The sequence below is a fragment of the Psittacula echo genome (assembly GCF_963264785.1).
Source record: "Psittacula echo genome assembly, chromosome: 3".
Taxonomy (NCBI): domain Eukaryota; kingdom Metazoa; phylum Chordata; class Aves; order Psittaciformes; family Psittacidae; genus Psittacula; species Psittacula echo.
The window spans coordinates 34,345,146-34,361,733 of record NC_137736.1 but is presented as its reverse complement, the minus strand read 5'-3'; the positions used below and the strand labels follow the sequence as shown (position 1 = coordinate 34,361,733).

General features: G+C 43.3%; 1 protein-coding gene across 1 annotated transcript in view; it reads right to left on the bottom strand.

The window, feature by feature from the left end:
* UMODL1 (uromodulin like 1) overlaps positions 1–16,588 on the bottom strand; it is a gene marked incomplete at its 3' end in the record, with an annotated part of 42,765 nt that overhangs the window by 16,164 nt on the left and 10,013 nt on the right. The window contains exons 6-12 of the mRNA XM_080614234.1: positions 16,346–16,465; positions 14,377–14,631; positions 12,819–12,931; positions 10,551–10,770; positions 7,108–7,245; positions 5,874–6,578; positions 3,377–3,489 (exon numbers count right to left, since the gene is read on the bottom strand). Coding sequence (XP_080470360.1) covers positions 3,377–3,489; positions 5,874–6,578; positions 7,108–7,245; positions 10,551–10,770; positions 12,819–12,931; positions 14,377–14,631; positions 16,346–16,465 — 1,664 coding nt within the window. The remainder of the gene's footprint in view (positions 1–3,376; positions 3,490–5,873; positions 6,579–7,107; positions 7,246–10,550; positions 10,771–12,818; positions 12,932–14,376; positions 14,632–16,345; positions 16,466–16,588) is intronic.

The window sequence follows — 16,588 nt, the reverse complement described above, 5'->3', positions numbered from 1 at the left end:
TTATGAAGATACTAAACGGTGCTGAGCCCAATAATGATCCCTAGGGGACCCCACTAGTGACAGGTTGCCAGTTTGAAAAGGAACTATTCACCACCACCCTCTGGGTGCAGCCTGTCAGCCATTTCCCCATCCACCGCACAGACCACTCATGTAGACCGTAACATGTCAGTTTCTCTAGGAGAAACACGTGGGAAATGGCATCAAAAGCCTCGGAGAAATCCAGGCCAACAGTGTCCACTGCTTGTCCCACATCAACCACGCAGGTCACTTTTGTCACAGAAGGCAACCGGTTTTGTCAAGCACAATTTGCCCCTGGTGAATCCGTGCTAGCTTCTCCCAGTCATGTGCTTCATTTGACCTGTGATAGTCCCCAGGAGGATTCAGTCCATAACCTTCCCAGGATCTGAAGTAAATCTGATGAGCCAATAATTTACTGGATCCTCCTTTAGGCCCTTCTTGTAGACAGGGGCAATGTTAACTGCCTTCCAGTCTTCTGGGACATCCTCTGATCTCCGTGACTTCTCAAAGAATATGGAGAGCAGTCTCACAATGACATGAGCCAGACACCCTTGGGTGGATACTGTCAGGGCCCATTGATTTGTAGGGGTCAAGCTCCTGTAACAGTTCACATACGAACTCTTCCTTCACTGATGGGGGGTCTGCATTTGCATCAGCCTGGGTTCCCAAGACCTGGGGCCCAACACTGCTACAGACAGAGGTACAGAAAGTGTTGAGAACCTCCAACTTTTCAGCATTGATGGCAACTAATTCACCTCTCCTGCTCAATAGCGAGCCAGTATTTAACATTTGCTTCTGCTTTCTTGTAGTTTTTGACATCTCTGGCCAATTTTATTTTGATCTGAACTTCTGCTTTTCTAACTGCATCTCTGCTCACCCTGGTAATGCCCTTGTAGTTCTCGATGGGTATTTGTCCACTTTTCCATCTCCGGTATGCTTCTTTTTGGGGTTGGAGCAGACTCAGAAGCTCACAGTTAAGCCAAGAGCGTCTCCTTCTTTGCCCACTTCCCTTACCTTTACAGGGGATGAACTGTTCCTGTGCTTCCAAGGAGAGCATTCTTGAAAATCTCCCAGCACTCGCTAGCTCCTTTAGCCCCCAGGGGAGCTTCTCACAGGATCCCTCTGAACTGAGCTCTGAGCGAGCTTCTAAACTCTAAAACCTCTGTCTTAGTGCTAACGTTCAGCGTGTTCAGCCACAGACTCCAGAGTCCAGATTGTGATCACTGCAGCCAAAGGTATCATTAGCTGAGATGTTACAAAGCAGTTAAGTTTGAGACACCCACATTCAAAACAACTTTTCCGCTCAGGTATTTAATGCACCTCAGTGAGTGCCTTTTCAATTCAAACCTTTTTTTTTCCTCATTTGTTTTCCTGAGGACAAGCCCTAGCTGCCATGATATTCTTCTTGGCCATTGCAAAGGACAGGCTGAGTAAAACCCAGGAAGAAGAAAATACCCTCTCGCCCTTAGCTGTTTTGTCTTTCAGATGCATTGCAAGGAGGACGGTAAAACAAGCCTGGGTGATGACAGTGCAAGTTGCCACACTGAGTTTTTACCTCATTTTCATCTACACATTATTCAAAGGATGGTATTTCCATTTGCTGTGCTGCCAATTTAACCACATGGCACGTAAGTGCTGGGGCAGCTGTATGCTAAAGAACATTATACACATTAGGTTTTATAAATGCTCTGAATTGTAGATGGTGACTCCAAAGAGATAAAAAAAATATCTCTGGTAAAGTCTGCTTAAGTGGAACGTGATAGTACTTTTAAAGCCCATGAAACTTTCCTCTGTTACTGCAAGGGATCAATTTCCAGTCCTTATAACTTAAAAAGAAAAAATCCAGATCTTCCTGTTTTCCTAAGCTTCCTCTTTTTTTTTTTTTTTTTCATCTAGAAACACATTTGTAATAAAACACAACAAGTTTTGCCATATACAGTGGCCATGCAGCTATAACCTATCTACAGTGGCTCAGAGGTAGATGGAATCAACACTGACACATTTCACCAGCTGATCCACAAAAGCAGTATGCTGGAAAAAGGAGTTAGTGCCTTATTATCAGAAGGGATCATTTTCTGCCTAAAGAGAACTGGGTAAAACTGACACAAAACTTACTTTAGCTCCTCTATGCAATCACTTTACAAATTTCCCTAATGTATTTGTATTGGTGATTTTCTGGATGAAGTTATCTTAGTGAATGAAGAAAAAAAATATATTCATTTGAGTCCATTTTAATGCTATGTTATTCCAAAATAGCCTCAGGCAGAGAGTGATGCTGAATGAGAGTGAGGTCAGTGGAGAATTACTGCCTTTTCACTTTGCTAATCATGTCACTCTCATTTTGTGACTGTTTTTGTGATGTGACAGCTTGAGGCCAAAACAACTCTGAGAAAGCTGTGCTCCACTAACACATCCAGAAAGGTGCAAACCAATAATGATCAAGGGGAAACTTATTTGATATCCAAGAAAACATCATGCACTGCTAAAGAGATCTCACTTTTCCCTCCTTGCAATTGTCTCTAACCCCACGCTGGCCTGACCTCTGCCTGAATGCGCACTGCTGTCAGTGCATGCACTGCAGGCAGCTGTATTTCAGTGACAGGTTTTAACTCCTCACACAGTGAGTCTGTGGAGGCCTTTGCAGGGTTTGAGAATTCATATGATTGTCAGTGATGGAGTTATCAGCATAGTTATCAAAGGCCTCCAAAAACACAGACAGGGGAGATAAGGAAGGCAATAAAGGAGCCCAGCATAAACTGCAGATCTCCAAGCACAGGTGTGTTTGAGTAAACACCAGCAAGAACAAATTTCTGATAAATTCACTAAGAAATTAAGAGAACGATACTGTCAAAGGCAATGCCTGGGAATTATGAGAGCATTATAGGCACATCTGATGTCACCAACTGCTTTGATAGCCTGCTCTCTAATTAGAAGCAATGGCAGAAGCGACTTATCAAGAAACCACTCCCTTTCCAGGTACAGGGCTACAAAACCAAGGATGATTACAAGAAATGTCAGCTCTAAGGCACGATGGCAAAACAGTCATACAGTCCATTAACATAGTGCTGTGCAGGGCAAGGATATCAGAACACTTTGAAGTATCCATTAACTTTTCACCACACCCCTGGAGGAAATCAATAAGCCAGTATAACCAGGTTTGAGGAGCAGAGGAAATGAAGGCACAAGAGAATCCCCAAATCCTGATGTCGCTCTAAAACACAGCTGCATGCTCATCCCGTAGTCTCAGACAGTCAGGGGAACTCAGACCTTACAGATGCGGTATATAGGCTTCATGGGAAAAAGATGGTACATGTGGTTTCACTGAGATGGGTAATAGGACATGTCCTTAGCTACTTACTTCATCAACAAACAGCTGTGCAAAGGTTTGATATTCCTCACTGCTTGTATTGCTAAAGCCCAGAGAGTATTTCACATTTGTTATCCGTACTGTGCCAATAAGCTTCTGGACAGCTGCAAAGTAAGAAAAAGACAATTAAAATACATGTTTTATGGGCTGTAGTCCATGAACAAGTGTGTGACAGTCACCGGCACATCCAGCAACACGGCATATGCATCAATTCACAACAGCTGAAGGTCAGCCCTCTGAAATGTAGCCGAAACCCCAAATGCCTAAACATAGTCATTCGGCACCTTAGTCTGCTCTCTTTGAAACCCCAGATGACTCTCAAGAAGGGCATTGGCACCCTGGAAGTCTTATATCTGCCAGCTTTATCTTAGATCCTCTGGAGCATCTGAAATGTTGCTCTATGGCTATGTTCAAGTGCCTGAATTGTTCTAGACTCAGCTAGCCTTCCCAGCTGCCTCTGCATGCAACAGGGCAACACCAGTCCCCCCTGAGGGCAAATCATTGCGGCACCAATGTCTTCCCTCCAACCTTAGAGGAAGGCTAGACAGGGGCCCGAGATTAGACGTCTACATTTTAGACAGCTATTGTATGATAAGATGAACCCCAACAGGGTTGTGCCTGCTTAAAGCAAGCTCCCAAAGCAGGCTTCCTTTATCCCAGTATGCTTCTGATCCCAAAGGAACCCTCATCACCACCACCAGTCAGATCAAAGATTTGGGCTTGCTTTTTGCTATGGCTTGTCCTGCCATGTGAACATGGGAAAAAGGAGATAAACCACGCTCATTTAGGAAATAAACCACATTCATTTAACTGATAGCAAGAGGGGAAAATGTTCTGAACAATTTTCAAACAACAAAAAAAACCCCAACAGTACTTAAAAGGCTTGACAGACCATGAAGAGCTTGCTGAGGTTAACCCTTCAGGTCAGAAATGTCGCCACAAGGAGGAGCTATATATTAAACTTCACTAAACGTATTTTTTCCCTCTGAATTTCCTGCCCCAGGCTATTGAGATACCACTGTGGTGGCTCTTCTTGTTCCCCAGGCATAATTCCTCCACAAGCTTCTTTCCCAGCATTGGGCTGAATATTGGATTCGTTTCTTTCAGGAAAAGAAAAAACGTTTTTATAAACTGAACCTGTTTGTGTAGAATTCTTCAATTTATTTTCCAGCCACAAAAAACCCACAATAACAATTTTTTCACTTTTCCCTACATTGACAGAGGGCAGCGGGGACAAAGCAAAGGAAAGCAGTAAAGGGAGCTTTTAAATTCAGGTCAATATGTTGTTTGGTCAAAAATTGTTTACTTCCTCCATTTGGCCACCAAGATTCCAAATGAGATTCCAGCTCTGTTCCCAGATCTCACCCATGCCAGGCAGAGCAAAGGATACAGCATGAAGAAGAGGGAAGGCAGAAGCTGAACAGGGGCATCAGCAGGACTGTCCAGAGCTGAGCAGGACTGCAGAAGTACACATGCTGGCCCTGGTGACCAGGACTGGTGGTACAGGAGAGGCTGAAGAAGCAGCAGAGCTGGACTTACATGGCTGAAATAGAGGTTTTCCAGGGAGAAGGAAATGAGGGAGAAGCAGAAATGGGGCTGGATGAGTGGAGACCCCAGGAGGAGGAGAGAGGGGAAGAGAAGAGGAAGGAGCAGAGGGGAGTGCATTTTTGGATCAGAGAGATGTGGAGGGCATAAGAAGCAGAATAAAGACAAGCAGACACAAAACTGAAATAGGTATCACTGACACACTAAAGAAAAAATACATTTAGTCATGGGCAGGGACAGCAGCACGCCCATCCCAAATAACCATAATTTGAAGACCAAATCTCACTCTAACCTTGAAATATGATTCAGCTCCAATCAGCAGAAAAATCCCCTGATTAGCCACAGTACATCTGCCCAAACCCAAACAGATTAAGCCCTCCCGCCAAACTAGTTACTCTCAATTACAGCTCTCAAAAGGTTTCCATGCAACTCCTGCCCTACAGGGGATTTGCAGGGCTCTGTCTAATCCATCCTCCACTGGATGAGGAATGGGAAGACAGGTCATTTGTCTTCCTGGGTCTTGAAGATAACGCTATAGTCAGCCACGGCTGCAGCACCCTGGTGCCAGAGTATGCAGGAGAAACCAAGATGTGTGGCAAAAGGACAAGCAGCATATATTTCAATGAGCCACATTCAGCGCACTGTATTATTTGCTTCATACGCTTTGAGAATAAAAAACAAATAAATAAATACTAATTTCAGAGTAAAAATTTATGAAACTGACTTCTAGATTATCAGAAAGAGGGATTATTTTGACATGCTGATTTAAGAAAAAAGTGATGATCATGCAAGAAAATAATTCTTGCATAGAAAAACTAGTCTCAGACACCTTTATCCCAGACCGCTGATTTCAACTGTGCATCTTTCCTGACTCTGGGTGAGGCTTTGCTTCTCGTGCAGCCAAATCATTATGCGTGTAAGCCCCTGCCAAACTCATACTCACTGCGGTTCCTGGCTGGGACTGGTGTCAGGCTGGGAGCTGGAGAGGTGCCTGGCAAAGCTGGTGACCCCAGGGCTTCAGGGTGTTTTTCAGACCAAGAGCTGTTCTTTCTTCCAGTCTCTACATATGCTCTTATAGTGGTGTTGGCAGTGGGAACACTGGCATCCCCTATGGCCAGCAGAGCGGTACTGGAGCCATCTTTAGAGTTGGCTTGAGGCACATCAAAAGCTGTGTGACTTCTGGTGGTAGCTGTTTGATTTGGAAACACCAGCAATGACGAACTGAGTTGCCCTTGCCCAACTGTGCCCATGGGTGCATTTGTGAGAGCAGCCACCTGCTGCAATGCACCAGGGGAAGTCTCTGCCATAGAGCTTTGCTGCGATGGACTTATGGCCAGCTGCTTGCTGGCTGTGGCCCCTGTGGCTGTGGGGCTGTTGTCCCTGCTGAAGTCCATCTGTGATGCCAGGCCCTTTTTCCAAGGGCTTGGGGGAGCACTGGTGGGAGAATGACCATGGGCTGCTTGCTCGTCACCCAGGGGCAGCACAGCAGGGAGGTGTACTGCAGTGCTAGTCTCAGAGCCTGTAGCAGCCACCATCTTTGTGGTGACAGGGGACGCAGGGTCTGCAGAGCTTACTTCTTCAGGAGCAAACTCTGTGCCATTGGTTATTTCAGGAGCCCTTGTTTCAGTGAGAGGGTCCACAATCTCACCTGAAACACAGCAAACACATTGAAATGGGACCTCAAACAAGATGAGGATGCAATAGGGTCTGGCCTGAAAATGAGGCTGAGACCACTCAGCCATGCATAATAGTGGTACAGAAACGGTTCTTGGATATTTCATTAACACATTATGGTATATGTGATTTTTATGATGTTGAACCTGGTTTGTGCCTACACAAAGAAGCAGATTTGATTCCTGGGTCTTTTCTTCTGGTTGGCTGCCATGGATCATTACAGTGGGAGGAAATTAGCCAGAGACATACCAAAAGAGGAAAAGGTATGCCTTATGTTCCTCAGCAGCCAGTTAGTAAGCTAATCAAAAGAGGATCTCAGAAAGATTTCACCTGAAGATGCATATAATGTTCAGAGGTAGATCATATATAGGCCTTCAGCCAGAGACTGCAAAGGTGCATCTATATACACATTATGCGCTATATAAATAGTTGCAATAAAAGCAGAGGTAAAAAATTCCAACCATTCATGCCAAAGGGAAACTACATGCCAGTCTTTTCCTCACCCTCACAGTTTCTTCCAGGTCGGGATGGGTTGGTATCCATGGTTGTCTTGCACCTGCACGTGTATGAGCCCATCAGGTTGATGCACTCTGCAAACACAGAGCAGTCATTCTCCACACGAGAAGTACATTCATCCCAGTCTGTAAGGCCAAAACCAGAACACTGTTCAGATAGCCTCCATTCTGGCTGCATTAAGCTAGAAATAATCCTGAAACAGTCCTTTCTTCAGTTTTGAATTTGTGAATGCGGTTTTCCTTTCTCATCACTTACGTGACAGCCAGGCTCTGAGTGATGCGGAAGACTGTTTGTGTTGTTATTCTCTTATCTAAAAATCAACCTTTGTCTTTGTACTCTGAAAAATATTTTCTCCAAGTAAAAACTTTTAAATAGTTATTTAAAAGTAAACACTTATTTGAAGTGAAAAAAATATTGTAGGTTTGTACTATAGCTATAGCAAAAGCATAGATTGTACCAAGTTCTGCATACAGTACCTCCAGATACATCAGGCAACGAATAGAACTGTTACCACTAGCTACCAGTAGATAGAATATTAAGTAATCCAAATAATCTTCTGCCTCAAATAAAAGGTAAATACAAGTAACTCCCACAAGAAGCACTCTTCAGTTCATAACAGAGGAAGTGCTAAGGGCAAAACTCTTTTTGTAAAAGCTTTTTTGTCAAATACTGTAAAACTGTGACCTCTTTCTGGTAGTCTTAGGAAAGAGATCCTAGTTCAGCAATGCATGAATAGGCTCTAAGGGTGTTCCTTATGTATAATTTCAGTTGCTCTGAATCAGTTAGACTTGCTTCTTTTCATATAGAAATATTCTTTTGCTCAGTCTCTTCACTCTTTAGGGATTTAGATGTGCAGTCTTATATCACCATTCGCACCCAGCAAACATGCAAAGGCCAAGCAAATACTTTGGAAATGGATAATCTCAGTGAGTCCCATGTGAGCCCTCCCTGTGTGTGCTCCCTTGTGCATACACCTTGAAAGCCTCAGGGCTATAAGTGAGGGAAAGCAGAAAACTAAACTGAAAACTGTGTCTTTGGACAAATAATTCTGATCAGAGGCAAGAAAATTGTTTTGAACAATGTGTTACTGTAAGTGCTTGTTCTGCAGACATGCGGAGATTAATGACTGATTATTTCTCTGAAACAAAGAAAAGTCCCAGTCTAGAAACAGCACAGAGTAAGTGTGTGCACGCACATACATGCGTTCATCCTTCTGCTTTGCTGACAGCCTTCCCCTTTTACTTCCTTCAGCTTCCATTCTTTCTCTTTTCTTCTTCATTAGATAATTGTTGCATCCAAGATTGTTTCCATTAGACAATTTCTTGTGCCTATGGCCAGCATCTGCCTATTTTGTTACAGCCTAAGCCACTTGGAGGGAATACAGATGTACACAGGATTGACTAAAGCACCAGCAATGAAAGTGCTCTCGTTAATGCCTTGCTATGCTCTGAAGTAATTGTGACCCTTCAAACACCATCGGAAAGATGTGCCTGTGCTGATTGCCAGATAATTTATGTTCACTGGCTTCACTGTCTCTCTGTTATCCTTTCTCATCACTTAGCATTGTGATAGCTAATGGTTTCACATGGCTTAGCATGGCTTTTTAAGCAAATTCGTTCACCTCTGATGGCCACATTCAGCCATGCATCAGGCCAAAACGGTTATGCTCTCAGTGCTTACTGTCACTTGTTCTGAATACCCATTATGTCTTTAAGAGGTAAATACAAGTAGTAAAAATCTGTGAAATTCCTTGGCTAATGATGCTGCAGATGGTAAAGATTTGCATGAGTTCATGGAGATCCCAAGGAGAAACCTAAAGAAATCACTCTGGATTCAGGGAGTCCTGGAGCAGAAAACAGTTGGTGGCTAAGAGAGTATTAGAGCATCATCTACACTTGCTGTATTGTTCTTATCTCAGTTTCTCCAGGAATTAGCTCCTGGTTGCCACTGAGGACATCATACTGTGCTAGATGGATCTTGGGCCTGACTCAGCACACGTCCCTTTTTCTTTTCCTACCATGCCTTACGCAATAGACAGACATTTTAGTGCCTCTATTCATCACGGCAGTAAACTTAATACTTTATGAGTCTTCAAAGAAAGATGCTATTGCTCCAATCCCTTCAATTATGCTATCTCTTCTGACTTCTTACTCTTGATGTTTCAAAGTTGAATTCTCTGCTCTGCCACTGTCACTAAATCAAACACATAGCCTTTTGATGGCCAGGCTCCACCAAGGATCCAGGTGGCATTGCTCCACTGCTGCAAGAGGATCTGTGTGAACTTACTATCAAAGGGCATGCCCCAGGACAATCAGGAATCGGGAAGTAAAACATCCCATTATACAAAACTTTTCTTCGTATACCTCACTCCTTCACTTTTTTTTCTACCAACAAAAGCCTGTTTTGGTGGAGCCAAGACATAGCTCCCTTTTTTCTCCCTCATAAAGAGGAGTTGGCTGAGCTCCTGGCTGAGTGGTGCTACTGGGGCCCATATGGTTTTCTGCGATCAAAGGAGCAGTCCAAAACTATTGCCTTCTCCCTCACCACTCTTTCAGGCCCAGGATCAATAATATTTTGGCACACATCAGGATCTTGCAATTCAGTATCCACAACCACTGTGATATTTGTAGGCTTCAGGTGAAATTTGTCTCTTCTGGTTTTTTTTCTGTCCTGTTCTCCTCTACCTCTATATGCTCTACAACTCCAAAGGGAGTTTTCCCTGAGCACGGTAAATAAGCTTTTAAGGGTTCAGTACAGTGGGACAGAAGAATAACCCATTCTGTTGGCTTTGGCAACTTTCTGAACCCTGGCTGGCTCCGACAGCTGGAAACCTGAAGCCAGAACTTAGCTCTTTGAAGATAAAAATGGTGATTACCAAAGATCAAACAAAGGCCTCATTTAACATAAATTCCGTGCATGTTTCTTTGGTCTTATTCATTGAGAGGACATCTGGGAATTTCTCTGGCTGGATTTCTATAATGAAGATGTTAGATTTCTTAAACCCTGGCCCAAATACAGCCCCACAGCTTTGAAGCACAGAACTGTCTAGAGGCCATGTGTATCCAAAGGCTACAAATATTCCACAGGAATCGTATCTGCAGTTCAGTGAGAGAAAGATATGGCAAACTTCCAGCTGCTCACAAAGAGGAAAGGGAGGAAAGTTAATAAGGAAACCAAGAGTTCCACTCCTCCTTAAACACAGTGGAGGGCAGCAGTGCCTGCACATACCTGGAGACAGCCAAAGCTGCTTCTTCCAACCCCGTCTGAGCTTACGGATAAAAGCCTACAGAGGAGTTCTCACGTCATGGTTTTCCCTCCAACAAACCATGTACTTTGTCTCTCTACAAAGTACTTTTCATGAAGAATGCTGGTGATACTGTGCACCATCAAAATACAGATCCTGTTTTCTTGTAAGAAAATAAGTAATTACCTTCTACTGCAGTGTTTTGCTGATCCACCAAAAGCACCGAGCCATTGTGCAGGTAAGAAAACACCAGGGCAAGTGTGGAGGCATCAACTTGAAACTCGGGATCCTTCACAGTGATTCTGAGTCTTGCAATGATGCTTCCAGCTTGCAGGGATTCCACCTGCACTTTCAGCTTCCCAGATTTGTATAAAGCAGAAATGTTGGATGGAAATGAATTTTTAAGCTGAGCAAAGAGAGAGACACATCAGCGATTAGGAACCCAACAGGAATGGCTCCTTTTAAAACTGAGCTATGGTGGTACCATTTTAAAGATCTATATATGCATAACATAGAAAATGTTGTAAAAATAAGAATTTCAAAGAGTTTCAGAAATCTTACTTTTCAGAGATTATTGAGGCACATAGAAGTGTGGCTCTCCTTGGTGCACGTAGGTACACTTGGAAATGGTACCCATCTGACCACTGGTCTTAAAAACCAAGCTTAATTTTGGCTCAAGGGAGCAGAATACCTTTTGCTCCTGTTTACCAGCATCACAGCTGAACTGGCCCACTAAATCTGCATACAGACTGATGTTAGATGTGTATGTCATGTAAGCTTTTTGTCCCAGGCCTCCTATACATTTGCTTCTGCACTTCCAGACTCTGGAAGTCTGGTTTGTGCCAGTTGGTGTTAGTGCCAGAGAGTGGTTCAGGAAATCATAGAATCATAGAATAGTTAGGGTTGGAAAGGACCCTGAGATCATCCAGTTCCAACCCCCCTGCCATAGGCAGGGACACCCCACACTAAAAGAGCATAGCTTTAGCTCACAGGGAGTATTTGAAACTCACCAGCCCAGGTCCAGCTTGGAGCTGAGTCCAATGATACAGAAATCTCAGGATGAGAGACAAGAAAAATGGAGGGTGTAACTTCAAGAAAATGTGTTTGATACAGCCCAGCTTCAAGGCAGTATCACAATTACATCATGGTTGATTATCAAACCAGTAAATAGACACGTCCTTTGACCAAATGGTGCTCCTTAGAACATTAAAGCTGGCATACTGCTGTCAACATTTGAGCTGTGCAGGAGCTGGCAGTTTTACCTTCCATCTCCAGAAGGCATTTCTTTGCTTGAGCCTTTTGCTTCTACATACACCTCAAAGAATGCCTTTGAGCTCACAATGCAGAGCCATAAATCAACACAACTTTGTTCCCATTCAGTCAGAGTTTGCTCTAAAAATTACTCCAACCAAGATGTTTAACTGGTCTAAGCTGACACCAGGGTGGGAAGGGAAGAAAAAGAGAGGAGAGAGGAAGTGAGAAGGGAATGTTATGCTCCCAAACACCCAAGGAGGCAAAGGCAACAGAGATGGGCAATGCTCCTGTTCCTTCCCTACCCCATTATGACAATTAGGTCTGCATTAGTCTTAGAGAAGATTAATTCACAAAAATCCTTCAGCACAACAAAAGTGAACAATCTGAGCTATGGATGGGAAATAAAGCCATGTCAGGAATGAGCAAATGTCTCTTCTTTGCTGCCTTTGAAATGGTCTTTTTCCTCACATTTATATTCACAAATATTTATGAGTCACACTTTGGTTTAGGAATGTCTTGTTTTGAATGGAGATCCCAATTCCTCTTTATGGGCCCTGTTCTTACAGCAAAACTAGAGATTACTGCATCTGAAATGTCCCCCCTGTTTTGGAAGCTGAGGGCTGCTAATAGACCTCATGTCCCAACTTTCGTTTATGGCTGATTACAGCTGAACATGGTCAAGTGGCTACATGCGTGCATGCAGTGAATGGGGCTGGAGAGGAAAGCCTGATCCAGTCACTTTTCCTAAAAGAAGACAGACCCTTGAGAGCAGTCAGACATTTATTGAGAGGACAGCGCTGAAATGAATGCCAGCAATGTCGCTTCAATAATCCATTAAAAGCCTCAAGTCAATTTAGTGTGAGTTTATTGCCAAATTATAGATCCAAGGAAAGGGTCCTTGTTGCCTGCATTTTAATTCCTTTACTACTCAGTAGGGGAAAATTCTCATTGGTTCTATTGCTAATAAGGCCAAGGGTTTGATCTGTCTAGTCAGCTGAATTTTGATTTAGTTAAAAAGAAATGTCACAGGAAACAGAATGATGATTTTCAAGGGGTGTTTCAGCCAGGCATAAAACTCTCTATTACATTAAATAAATTTTAAATTGGAAAAAAAAAAAAACCAACCCAAAAAAAACAAAACCAAAAACATATATATATATACTTATATATGTATAAAACCCAGAGATATTTTAGCACTACCTCCATAAGCAGCAGTCTTGAAAATTCTTCATATGCTGAGCTGCTGGCATTCCTGAAATCATCAGTGAAGTTGTAGTTGAGAATCTTCATAGTAACACGAAACATCTTGGCTTCTGTAGGACATAACATAAAAATACATAGTGATAAAGCAGAAGATTGAAGGATTCAGTCGAAACTGAGCTACCCAGACCAAAATCTCAGATGATGGAGGGAGAAGGTGGGGAGAAGGTTGAGCGAGTTTGGTATTAAACTGAGAAAATAAAGCAAATATTCTGCTACAAGCTTCCTATATAATGAGATGCACTTACGTTAGGTCTATAAATATATATTTAGGTGCCTAGTTAGAACCGAATGAGAACTGGGTATACACATATACACATACCCTCATGGACCTGACCCTGCGTAACTCTTGCACTTGAGTTACATCCAGGGTTGCATTGCCTCTGAGCTCATCATTGGTCCACCAGTCACAGTATTTATTTTTTTTTCCTGATCTTGGTATTATGGATATAGTAAATATATTCTTCAACTGAAAATAACAACAAAAATGTGCATGCCACTTCTCTGTCTGGTGAGCCCTGACAGATAGCGTACAGAGCTCATGAACCAAAGCCAAGAGCCAAGGAACCTATAACCACTTTAACCTGTAAAAACAATCTCAGGCCATTACTCTTTGGACTGATCTTTGGAAAACTTTTCTTTTAATAACTACTATTTTTCTCAAGGGCTCCAGCTTCATACCCTGAACCCCAGCCCCCTGTTTCCGTAACCACCAGACCTCCTACTTTCACTGTACAAAGGGAGTAATTTCCTTCTGACCCAAACTGGAGTCACCCCTCGTCTGACCTAAGGTGAGGCTTTTATGGATAAATATAAACAGCAGCATTCTCACTGAGGCCAGTATTAAATAGCTCACTGCCTGCTGTGTGAAGAAAATGGGGAGAGGATTATTTCTTTATTTCCATGCAGGCTTAGGAAACAATTTAAGGATAAAAGAAAAGCAAAAGTATGTTTGATCAACACACTAAGGTCCCAGGTTGCTAGAATCATGACCTAATTGAGCAAAATTATCCAGGTACTCTGCAAGCTTTCTTACACAGCCCAGGTTATTCCCTTTAATCCCCGTCACTCACAAATACTCAGCTGAATCTGACCTTCCTCTGGGCACTCTTGTTAGCTCAGCTGACCCCCTGAGAAACCAGTTGACTGGATTTCTCACTGGCCACAGCCATCAACCAGGAAAAATGGGGCTGATGGGAGATGGGCAGCAGCAGAATGCAGTGCCAGGTACACACACACAAAAGTATTCTAGCTTAGTCTGATACCTGTAATAGTCTGAGCCAGCTCCAGCGCTGCTTTATTAACTAAGGCCAGAGCTCTGCTGCTTGATAGTCCAGGTTGCACAAATACTGGGGTAGATGACACAAAAAGTGCTGAAAGAGGTGGGAAGATGGGAAAGGGAGTTCAAAGAGGACCAAATGGATCATTGCTGAGCTGCAAGTGAGTGAAGGGGGGAAGGGAAGAGAGAATGTGTATATATTATAAAATGGTTATTTACCTGTTTTAACATTTTGACGAGAGATGCTGGTTTTTCCACAGGTTTCATAGCTGATCTCTACTGAATACATCACCCCTGCTTCCAGCTGAGACACATTCATTTTCATTTCCTCTGTCTTCAGGTTTTGTACAATCTCTTTGCCCTTGAACACTTGGACTTGGAAAGTATGGTTCAGAGTAGAAGCGACACGCCAGGACATTTCAAAACCGCTGCTGCTGACGCTGAAGATTCGGTGGTTTCTAACTGCAGAGGGATCTGTTGCAGTCCCAGGAAGAGTCATCAAAGGAAAAGCAACATTCAATCTTTAAAGTATTGTGCTATTGTAAATCCACTACAGACAAGCACTTTGACAATCAATAGGGAAATCTCCTCTTTATATTACATCAGGACAGAACCTTCTCCTCTCACACTACAAGGTCTCCTCATATATGAACCATCCCACTAGAGTGATTAATTTGGTGCTTACCTTTTTTATTTCCTTTTACTATAAGTATTTGTGTTGGACCTCAAGTAACAGTGACAATCAGACAGTGAGTTACAGGTTCAAGCAACAGGGATAAGCTTGGAATAATGAATCTGTGTACTCTACAAAAATTGACACCTACTTTGCTTCTTGTCATTTTAATCATCAAAATGCACCTCTTCAGGCAAAGGCTGCCTTGATTTATGCCTGGAGAAACCCCACAGACCCCAGCTTATAGAGGCTGGGGGCAGAGCACCAGGCAGTGTTTCACCTGTTTATGCTACTCTAGTCCAGTGCAATCAGTGTCATGTCAACGGGAAAAGACAGGACCCTTCAGAGATTATTTCTCTGCTCGAAGGAGGAGGAGGTGGTGTCTAAATTGGGTAGGATTAATTGCCCTCCAGCAGAGCCAGTTTGTATCTACTGACTATAGAGAGAGCCCAGACTAGGCACTTGTCCTGTAGACAGCTGGGGTAAGGCGAGATGAACATCATCCCCCACGCTAACCTAGAGACCACGGCATGCTGCTGCCACAACTTCGATTCTTTCACGCTAATGATTAGCCTGAGAAAAAAGTTTGTTTTCTTAAATTGTTTCAATAGAACACAATTGTTTCCATGACTCTGAGGCAGGCGGCTGCCAGCCACCCCCAAAAGACATACTGCCCCAGCACTGGAGGGACTTCAGTTTAATCCCTCTAGCTTCAGCTTGAATCAGAAGTTGTGGATGAAATATCCAGCCTGTCTCTCTGAATTAGGCAAATAACTACTTCGAGCTATTTCCTTCAACAAGAAGAACACGGTGTTGTAAACAAAGTTTGTGATAACTCTTGCCTGAAAGGGCTGAAGTCATCCATATAAAGACGAATCTACTGGGGTTTGTTCCCATCACAGTCCTTTAGATAGCTGTAGTGTATAGCAGGGAGAGTATTCACAAAGGCTAATTCCAGTGTAGCACAGCTGTAGCCAATCTCCCTGCCTCATGTCCCCCATCAACATCTTCATGGACTCAAAAGCAAGAATTGCCCACATCCTGATGGCTGTGATCAGTGGGAGTTCCTGTGATTGGTAGCAGATCCTCCCATACCTTGTTCCAGGACAAGCCTGGGACATGCAGTGACCTGTGTTCCGGGTAAGTAAGTGGTGCTGGCCTCACACAGCCCTCACTGGCAGGCTGCTTGTGCTGTAGGATTATCTGTCACAAGTGCTGTGGTGGGACACGCATTTAAATGGCTCACCAGGCCACTTCCAGAAGGCCAGTTCCCTTCAGTAGCCATGGGAATAACAGTAGAGCTTCTCCAGTGGTCAATTCACAGCACCACAGCCCTTGAGCTGAATGCCTCATTGGGGAAGCCTCTCTCCATTTCCATAGGTGGAGATCCACCCCAAAATTATTACTAGCTTCTGTGAACATCCCTCTGTAACTCAACCAGCCCCAGGAATAAAGGATCAAACAGTGGCTGAATTAAAAGCAAGACAATATTCATGCAAATTCAAGGTTACTTACAGCACCCAGCATCTGTAGGTTGGTTAGTTATGGACAAGAGACTTGAATTGCTTACAGGCAGGGAGCTATTGCTGGTGTTAACAGGACCCAGTGCTGAACTTGGAGTAGATGCTGCTATGCCTAGAAGGAAAATAGTATCATCAAAGAATTAAAGTATTCCTAACAAAGCAAATCCAAAAGAACACTATTCATGTTTTCTGCAGCTGAAAAGCAGCACTAGATGAATAGAAATAGAAATTAAAA